Raw genomic sequence first — 10,353 nt, 5'->3', positions numbered from 1 at the left:
AATTAGGCAAATTATGTATTTGTCAGACTATTAAGCTTTTTGAAGGTTGTAGCCGGAAATTATTTTGAAGGGGGTTGCCACCTGTTTAAAAAGTCCAATTAAATTAAATTATATGAGATATTTAAATATGAGTGTCGGAGGTGTTTGAAGAAGGTTGCCACCTGTTTAAAAGTTAGATTAAATTCAAATTGCTTAAGAGATTTAATTAGATTGTAGCTTGGAAATACTTCTATGGGTTGCCACCTTTTCAAAATTTTAAATTAAAATTATTTAGTAAAATAAATGAATTATTATAATCGAAATGTCGTTGAAAAGGCATAATTTCTAAACTACATGAATAAAAGTTGGCGCCTGTTTAAAAAAACTGGACTCAACTGGAATTAAAGGAACTAGGTAGGTGCCACACGATTGAGGTTTAGGAAGAATGTAGGTGGAGTTATTTTAAAGGAAGTTTCCACCTGTTTGAAAAGTCATATTTAATTAAGTTATATGAAATTTTAACATATGGAGTCATATATGGGTTAGATCATTTAGAATAGTTCTGAGGCATTTGAAGACGGTTGCCATCTATTTCAAAATTAGATGCAATTTAAATGCTTTAATATGTTAAATGAAATATTACAATCAAAATGGGTTCGAAAAGGCTCAATTTCTAGATGTAGGGTTGCCAATGCACACCTAAAAACAAATCAATACCAATATCTCGACACCAAAAAAATTTTTTCAACTGCTGACCTGTTTAATAGACATTTTAAATTAATGCGTGGAAAATCTACATACATACATACATATTTCATCTCGGCGCGACCTAAAGAAGCCTGCGCAATTGCATTTTAAAGAGCTTAACTATCAAAGCGAAAGCTTCTCTAAATATGGCTCGGCGAAAAATAATTCTTTGCATGGACAAAAATTTTGGTATACATACTTGCGTCTTCATTTCACAAATAACGTCGAACAATGGCTGGAGGAACAATGTTTAATGTGGAATTATTTAAATGGCCATGAATTGTCTTGTATTTGCTTCAATCGCCCACTTACAAAATGAAATGCAAATATTTAAATGAGCATGCTTTCGCTTTTTATTGTACACCCACTTGTTTGTTATCTGTGTGCGATATTCAGCCGCCTACTCACTTGTCTTGTTTACCACTCTGTTTGCTTGAGTTGATATCATTTCTTCATTCTGTCTTAATTTTTTGATTGCAATTTACTGCCGCCCGCCCAACCACTTACCCGCCTGCGCTCATGAAAGGCAAGCAATCAGCATTCATAGTCACAAATGCCCATAACAGCCAACAATGCTGCTTTCGCTGTCCACGCCAGCCAGAGCCTTGTAAGTTGTAACCAATAACGTGCCGCTGACTCGTCAAGATGTACATAAGTTAACACCCACATGCCGCATGCCACACGCCTTCTATGTACCTACCATGCTTAAGTATGCCACAATGCTACCTGGTCGACTGACTGACCAACTGACTGACTGACTAACCAACTGACTGACTGACTGGCCATATCTTTTGCTGCTCGAACGTCAGCTGACATTGAGGCGGGGGGGGTGTGTACAAATTTCACTGATGAAATGCGTCAGCGGGCGGCTGCAATAAGGCAATAAATTGCATGCAACATGCAACAGCCTGCAGTCGTAGTGCCAAGCAGTAGTGGCAACCACAGCGACACCAAGGCGTAATGACATTACAGCAAAGCTATAATGGAGCGGGCGTGTAATGGCTGGAGTTCATGGCAATCGATGAAGCCAGGCGGTTGGTGAGGTTGCCAGCTATGCTTACGCTGCGATTGCTGCTGCTGCTGCTGCTGCTGCTGTTGCTGCCCGTGTGTTGTTACCGTTGATGAGCTTCGGTTCCAGCCGTCACTGGCAAGCAGACTAGGTATTACCCAGAGCTATCACCTGGCTTCCACAGCAGCATCAGCGATTTTCTTGTTGCTGTTGCTGTTGTTGTTGTTGTTGTTGAGGCTTGTTATCTTCATGACAGTGGCGCCAGTGGCTTTGGCAGCAATGAGACATTCCTTTCTGGCAGCAGCTGGATGTATAAAGGTGTATGTATGTAGAGGGAGGAGAGGCAACTACATATAATGTCTGTTCACAACTAAGTACTAACGTAACAATAATCCAATAAAATAAGCTAAGGAAAACGCAAGAAAAACATAAAAATACTAACAAAGGCAAAAACAAAAACAACAAATATCCTTAACGTCTGCGGCTGCTAGAGACATTGCAAAGGATGTGTAGGACATTGCAATTGGAAATGCTATTGCTTTAGCTGCTGTGGCTGATGGCGTATCACAGCTTTCTCCATGGACTTGGACTGCGTCTGACAATCGCCTATCTTCTTCGTTGTTGTTGCTGCTTTAGTTGTTGTTGTAGCATTCATTGCTGCTTCTGCTGCTCCTGCTGCTGCTACAACGATTGTTCTCGTTATTATATTTGCTTTTGTAATTATAGTTTTTATTATTGTTGCTGCCACCAACAGCAGCATGAGCAAGAATACGCCGCTGCCTTTGTTGCGCCACGTAGCTGCTGTGCGTACCGAATTGGCGCTGCTTTTTTGCATAGCTGCTGGATTTTCATCTATAATTCAGAGAAGAGCAAGAGAAAAGACAAGTAGAATAAATATCGTATCTATGCATTTATGTATTTGAATATGTATTATATTAGAGCAATAAAAATGAAATGAATAGTCAACACCATGGTGTAATAATAACAAGGTGTTGTCAGTAACTTAACCTCACTTTTTCGGCAGGTCTATTCCGGTCACGCATTTTAAAGCAGTAGAAAAAGTACAAATTATTTACTACTTTTAATCCGTTCATGCGTACTATTTCAAATTAAGGGCCGTTTTCTGAAGTAACCTTTAACTTTAACGCTCACTTTATATTTAAAGGTTGGATTAAAAATAAAGCTTTGTATAAAGTTAAGCATTTCTGTTATCGGTTTTTGACGAATATATGTTTCTTGGTTATAAACCAATTTAAAACCAATAATAAAATGCTTTACTTTAGACACAATGATAAATTTTAATGCAACCTTTAAATATAAAGTGAGCTTTAAAGATACAGTTTACTTGAGAAAACGGCCCTAAATGTAGAAAAATGTTTAATTACAGGCCTATAAGCCTGAATATATGTTTGTATCGTATGCTCCACACAGGTTGCACATATATTGTAACTTATAAAAAAGTACAGGCCGTAAAATAAGGCAATTTCCTATAAAACTGTAAATGATTTTTTAAATAGATTAGTAATAATAATAATAGATTGGCGCTTACATATATGTTAGCGTTTGGCCGAGCTTCTCCTCCGACTTGTGGCGTGCGCCTTGATGTTGTCACACAAAGCGGAGGGACCTACAGTTTTACGCCGACTCCGAACGGCGATTGATTTTTATGAGAAGCTGTTTTTCATGGCAGAATACACTCGGAGGTTTGCCATTTCCTGCCGAGGGACAACCGCTGTTAAGAAAAAACCTTTTTTCTATATTTTTTGCGATGTTGCTTTGACCAGGGTTTGAACCCAGGTGCTGCGGAGTGGAGCGCGCACTGCTTGCCACTACGCCACAGCGGCTGACATATAGATTAAAACACATAAATATCGATAATATAAGCGAAGTCGTAATTTAACCATGCTGCCGCTCTATTCTAGTGTATCAGTAGTCCATTTGGCTCGATATTATGACAATGCAGCAAAAGATATTTAATATAAAAAAATCGACTTTCCATACGATTTTTGTGTACGTCTTTTTCCATTGATAACTACGATATCTTTTATATTTTATATTTTGAGGACAAAAATTATACAAATCCAGCAATTTTAATTATTAATATCGTTCTGAAAACACCAAGTTCTTTAAAAATCACGATAAAATGAAATACTAAGATGGAGTATTTTAAATACAATTTCCCAACTAATAGCATTATAAAAATTAAGATCGGCAGCACTGAAAATAAGCATGCCGATCTTGTCAAAATTACAACAAACACGTCGCTACTGACAACACCTTGTTATTATTTCACCATGAGTCAACACCATCACCAGAGCGGGCGGGTGAGTGAGTGAGTGAGCGAGTGAGCGAAGCGCAGAAGGCAATGGCATGAAATACATAGATAAATAACTTAATAAAATGTAAATGTTGCGTAGCAAAATGGACAAATAGACAGGCGGAGAGAGACAGAGAGTCGTAGAAGCGGACAGACAGGGAAGTAAGCAGGCCGGTAGGCACGCAGGCTGCCACAAAAAAGCAAACAATTTAAAGAAATTGAGCATCAGCATCAGTGTATGCTTAGAGCGTTTTCTACGCTTACTGCCATATATGTATGTATACCAGAGCGCTGCATAAATGGATTCCAAAGAGTGTTATAGACAATCGCCTATGTTTGCTATACTTACCTACACCTGAATACCTACAACGTTAAAATCGCACGGAGGAATCTGGTGCTGGTAACAGACCACTTAATTGCCAAGGGTAATAACTAGTATAAAGGGTATAATTCATATGAAGAAAGTAATGGCGCATTTACATGGTATGACGCCATATGAACTGTTGATACGTTAAAATAGAGGGACTACATGTTCTAATGAGGAATTCAATGATATCGAGTGGGATGTATATAATAAATTTTTTCATATGAAAAGTTATGGGGAGATACTGTAAACATACTGTTGTGATACTGTTAAGCATATGAAATTATAGCAAGTTGAATTTTCATACATCTTCCCATAAAAAGTTTAACAGATGCAGAGATACCAAGGGGGGGTTTTCCCATTTTGATGCCTTTTTAATATAAAAACCCACCGAAAAGGAGGAAAGCGGCAACTCCGCCATTCACATACATGTCAAAAGTATGAATTTAAAAATTAAAAACAATAAACAAACAAATTCAAAACAAAGAAATTCTGAAGCCACTCACGTTTAGTGGACAATAAAAATACGAAGAACTATGATAACAAACTTACAACAAGACATTACAGAACATTTTAATGAGCTTTATATCACGTTTAAGTAACAATAAGCCTATATTTTCCAAGCTGGCAAAGAAATGAAAATTTGTATTTTTTGTTGTTTACACAAAGCCTTGCCAAATATACATATAAGTCAAAATTATAGAAGGCATGTATACTTCTCCCTTTCATTTTTTCATACAGTTTATGCTTCTTTCTGGCTTTTACAAAAATGCAGGGATACCGCACTTATTTCGGTACAATATGATCGTAATGTATTTTCAATTCGAAATCAAACAAAAACATCCCACGAAAATGTTTGCGATTTTAGAACCATTAGTGAATATTTGCAAACTACTGCAAAGAATGGAGTGTCATATCTTAAAAGGTTCAGAGAAATAACGAAACAAACAAACATTTTATGGTCTTATATTCTTTCACACCGCATTGCTTTTTTTCTAACTTTTCCTTTTGTTTAGCGCTGTAACCGCTTAAGTTATATCTTTTAATTTATACATGTGAATTATTATCAATGAGCCATTTTTTCATTTGCTCCTGAATTTTGGGTACATTTTCTTATAGTACCTCTCATTCTTTTTTTTATTACATATATAGACTCCGTTGTTCGGGATGGTATTTTGAATATACCAGCAATATACAATGTAAAAGTAGTGGCGGCTGTTGTAGAGCATCGCCTGAGCTCAAGCCCAGTTTCCCACCAACATCAAAATATAAAAAACAAAAACGTTTTTTTCTAATAGCGGTTGCGCCTCTGTTGGTAATAGTAAACCTCCGAGTATATTCTGTAATGGAAACGACTTCTCATAAAAATACAATTGCCGTTCGGAGTCGACGTAAAACTGTCCTTTACTTTGTGTGACAAAATCACGCACGCCACATATCGGAGGAGAAGCTAGGCCAAACACTAATATATTGTGTAAGCGCCAATATGTATATCGTGGTTCTGCAAAACTTCGTAACTGACATTTGTGCCAAAAAAGATATTTGGTCACCGCAAGCTCCTGCCATCAAGCCCTTAGCCATTTATAATAAAAAAATAATAATTAGAAGAATTAAGGAGAAGAGATAATTAAGTTTAAAAGAGAGAACCGTTTTTAATTAGGACATGTTTTACTCTCTCCTATAAAATTTAGACAAACCTCACATACGAGGTTTTGAATTTTTTTCATGGCGGTTTTGTACTTTAAACGACGATATGTAGAAGTATTGCATACATATTTTGGTGCATTTCCATTGAGAAACGGAAGAAAATGGCATCCCTATGATTTCAACTTATGCCAAATGTTTCATAAACAAGCAATTCTGAACAAAAAACTGTTTTTCCACAAAGATGTTTAAATGGAAGCGTTACAAATATGGAAAAGTTGCAATCCACAAGGCTTTATTGGCAGTAGGTCCTTTTTAAAGCACATTTAACAAAAAAATAAGCTATTAGTTTCGAAGTTAGCACAAAATGAAATTTTTTTGTTTGTTGTTTACAAAAAAATACTTGCCAAGTATATAAGTCAAAATTGTTAAATATATATCGCTTTCATTCATTTCTTCATAGAGTTGGTGCTTCTTTTATAGGAAAATTCATACGGCTTGTGAACAGATTCATACCATGTAAATGCACCATAATATTCACAAAATATTTTTACTTATGAAAATTCTAACAAAATATAGGAAAATAGTCGTCTTTAATAACCGCCCAACAAATTGGACATAGGCCGTTTGTATGAATTTTATCTGCATGCTTTTTAATACGTTGAAAACATTGCTGGAAAACTTTAAAATTTTTGCATGGAACCATGGCGCACACTGGGGCCAAGCGTGCTCAAAATTAAATAAAAAAAAAATGTTTTTTTTTTTGGAAAAATAAAAAGGCGGGTTTATTCTCCATTAAATTCTACATTTGGGGGTACGTTTTCGCCATTTTTAGGCTGGGAGATATGCGTGTCTAAACTCGACAAAATTAACAAAAAAACTTATTTTTTTCAACACTGAGAATAAAAAATGTGCTATTCAAATTGTTATTGTAAGAAAGCGGTACTATATTCGTTATTTTGTTTTTTTCCATTACTTAAAATGAAGTTTATTTATTCTTTCGGTTATTTTGTTGGAAATATTGTGTTTTAAAAAACTAAAATTTTGTTGGAAATTATGTGTTAAAAAAGTTTCAGAAGTGAACTAGTGTCATTTTATTATTATTTTTTTCTAAACAATAGGAGGGGAGGGGTGCGGGGGACACGAGCGCGTTGTCGAACGCGGACCGGCGCGACGCTGGGCACTTTCAAAATTGTATACTTACAAATCCGTCCATTTAACTTATTCATGTACTAGGTTTCGTCAAATGTAACTGGGTGACATTGCATTATTTTGCTTTATTACTCAATTGTTAAGTTTAAAATTTTGCCTTATTGCTCAATGAGAAATGAAATAAAGCAAATTTGTATTATTTCACATTAAATTGGGAAATAACACAAATTTGCGTTATTGCCGTTTATGTTATTTCACCCCCTCGTCCACCAATAATGGCAATAGTGAACAGGCGAAGTAAAACCATTTAGGCAGCTCTCTAATGCGTACTTTTATTCGTACATATGTATATATGTACATAAATGGCAGCAAGGGTTTGCTTGAATGGCAATGCGATACAGCGTGCGATATAATTTTGCCGCGCGCGCAGATTTTTATATTTTATTTCTTTTTTGTAATACAAATACTAAAAAATTTACAACTATTAAATATTCTGTTAGAGATATTCTCTTCCTTTTCGTTTGCGACAATACATCACTTGGAGTGAGTAGGGCGCACATTTTTTATGTTACATTTAAAATTTGAGGCATTATATAACAAATGTTTTGGTTTGGTGTTTTAAATGGCTTGAATTTATTATAAGTTTGTGTACGTGTTTATATGGTAACAGTCTTTAATGGGCGGTCGAAATATTACAGTATTGTACAAGTAAAACGTAAGGCTGTACGAATGGTGAAAAGTTTTACGAACTGGAATGAAGATAAAAAATCACAAAGAAGGAATGATACACTAGTCTATTATGGCGATAATCGCTCTAAAACCATAATTGGATTGATATCGATACAAATAAAAATAGCGTTGTTGGCGATAAAACTCCCGGCAGTGGGCTTTGTGACCGGGCATCGTAAAAAACCGACCTTTTTGCAATATTTTTTGAATGGGATTTATTTTTTTGTAAGCTTATAAAATTGAATTATTAAAAAGGCTTTGAAAATTAAGCACCAGCAATAGGAGTTGCCTGATATGTAATAAAAATGTATTGTTAAAACTGAGCGAGTGGCCGATGCGCGCTACATTGTCTTTACAGCGCTGTCACCCCAGCCTCGTCCAACGCTTGCGACGCTTGCGACGCATGACTACACACTGTACTCACTTTCTATTCGAAGCAGCATCAATTTCGAAATTTCACTCTCAATGATGATAGACTTGGTGCGTATAGTGGCTGCTCGAACAACTGCATTACCGCCAGCGTGACTTCCACAATATGGCCCGCCAATAGCCTGCGTACTTGGAGGGTTGAAAATATGCCCGCAGTACGGCATGCAGATGCCCCAACCATCAATAAAGTCTCTTGTGCCAACGATTCGGAACGCGATCTAGTGGAGAGCGGTAACGTAGGACTAAATTTACTCTTCTGCGACGTCAGAAGCGGACGATTCCCTAGCAAAGGTTGTGTGTCGGGAAGCAGCTTGCTATCGATGGTTTACCAGTGTCAGCGAAGGCCACTCTTTCATTAACACAGAAGAGGGGAAAGGAGATGGCATCTGCGAAAAGGGATTTCTTTAAAGAGTACGGCAGGGACGTTGAAACCTTTGGTTAAACGGTTAGCCTGGTAAAAGTTCTAAAACAAGGACTAAACGGCAAGGCTTAGGGCTACTACGATGAAGTAAACTGTAAACTTTTTACAGGCCCTTCTATCTCAGTTAAACTAATCGAATACAGAACTGTGCTCCTTACCAGAAGAAGAAGTTTGCTTGCGTGTTCAAGGTTTCAAACGACAGAGCCGTTTACTGGTAAGAGCCATCCCTACAACGTCTGGCGTTACTCTGTTACACTTTCCATCACTTAGAACGCCTTATAGGAGAGGTGGGAATTTTCATGTGTGTTGTGATAGCCAAACTGCACTCACAGCATTGGTCAGATATGTAACTATTTCCAGACTAATGCAAGGCTGGGTTAAACTGGGTTTCACTCTGCTGGTTCTTACGCACCCAAATTCGATTATACATAGAAGCCAAGGTCAAACGCTGGTTGAATAATTTGTTCAGCAGTGACTAGTGTAAGCCTCCTTTACAGGAGTAGAAGCTGGGCAAAATTCATGTTTATCTCTTTATGGAAAGTTTTAGCTGGACATTCGCCTTTATTAATCAGATAGGTCTGCTGTAAAAATTTGGATATCGGAACCCTTAGCAGCAAGGATAAAAAGTAACACCACTTGATTTGCTATCGTTGTTGGAACCAACTCCAGATACCTTTGCATAGGGTAACCAGCAACTTGGATATCCAATTTGAGTCGTTTTGGCATTTTGTTTTATTTACTTGGTATTTGAAATTAAAATTTGTAGTAAAGATAAATGTGATGATGAAGTAATAAATGATAAAAACGATTAAGGCAGAGTTGAAGATAAAGACGAAAATGTAAACAATGAGAAAAATCCATAAGAATTAGTGTACCTGAAAGGGCAAGCTATATTATTGAAATTTTTTTGAATGAAATCGAAATAAATTCAGTCATAAAAATTCAGTTGTCGAAATTTACGGATGGTTGTCGGGCTATACAAATTTAAGGGACTATCGAAATTTTTCAAGTTAATGAAATTTATCAAGCTATCGATATTTATAGAATTATTATAATTTATAGAGTTATCAATAATTATTAGTTATCGATATTTACTGAAATTTTTCAATTTAATCGAAGCGAATCTAAGCTTTTGGATATTTCAAAATATATCGAGTTATCGAAATTTCAAGGTTATATAAGTTTAACCAGTTGCTTATCGAATTTTATCGTGTTATCAGAGTGTAAGGAGTTATCGAAATTTGTCAATAGCTTTCGAAAAATATGGAGCTATTAAATTTAACCGCGTTATCGAAGTTTATAGTGGTATCCAAATTTTATTGAAATTAGTCGAGTTATCGAATTTTGTTGAGTTATCGGATTTTAGTGTCATTGAAATTCATTCAGTCATCGATATGTATCAAATTATCGAAATTTATTGACAAACTAGAATGTTTCGGGTCAGTCCCAAGTGCTGCCAAAGTCCTCCAATGTCTTCAAAGAAATTTGACATTTTAGTTCCAAAGCAGGAGATTTTCAGATAATTACTTTTGTACCTTGTAAGTTAAACGACGCGAAGGACT

At 36.2% G+C, this 10,353-nt stretch overlaps 1 protein-coding gene across 1 annotated transcript in view; it reads right to left on the bottom strand.

Annotated features, from left to right (window-relative positions):
- Window positions 1–2,171: 2,171 nt before the first annotated feature.
- The window catches only part of LOC108370833 (uncharacterized), a gene marked incomplete at its 5' end in the record, with an annotated part of 32,108 nt that continues 23,926 nt past the window's right edge, over window positions 2,172–10,353 (bottom strand). Inside the window, one exon of the mRNA XM_017626244.1 lies at window positions 2,172–2,587. Coding sequence (XP_017481733.1) covers window positions 2,268–2,587 — 320 coding nt within the window. The remainder of the gene's footprint in view (window positions 2,588–10,353) is intronic.

Source organism: Rhagoletis zephyria, unplaced genomic scaffold (genome assembly GCF_001687245.7).
Source record: "Rhagoletis zephyria isolate East Lansing unplaced genomic scaffold, Rhagoletis_zephyria_1.1 Rzeph_scaffold_04507, whole genome shotgun sequence".
Classification (NCBI taxonomy): Eukaryota; Metazoa; Arthropoda; class Insecta; order Diptera; family Tephritidae; genus Rhagoletis; species Rhagoletis zephyria.
This window is presented reverse-complemented; position numbering and strand designations above follow the sequence as displayed.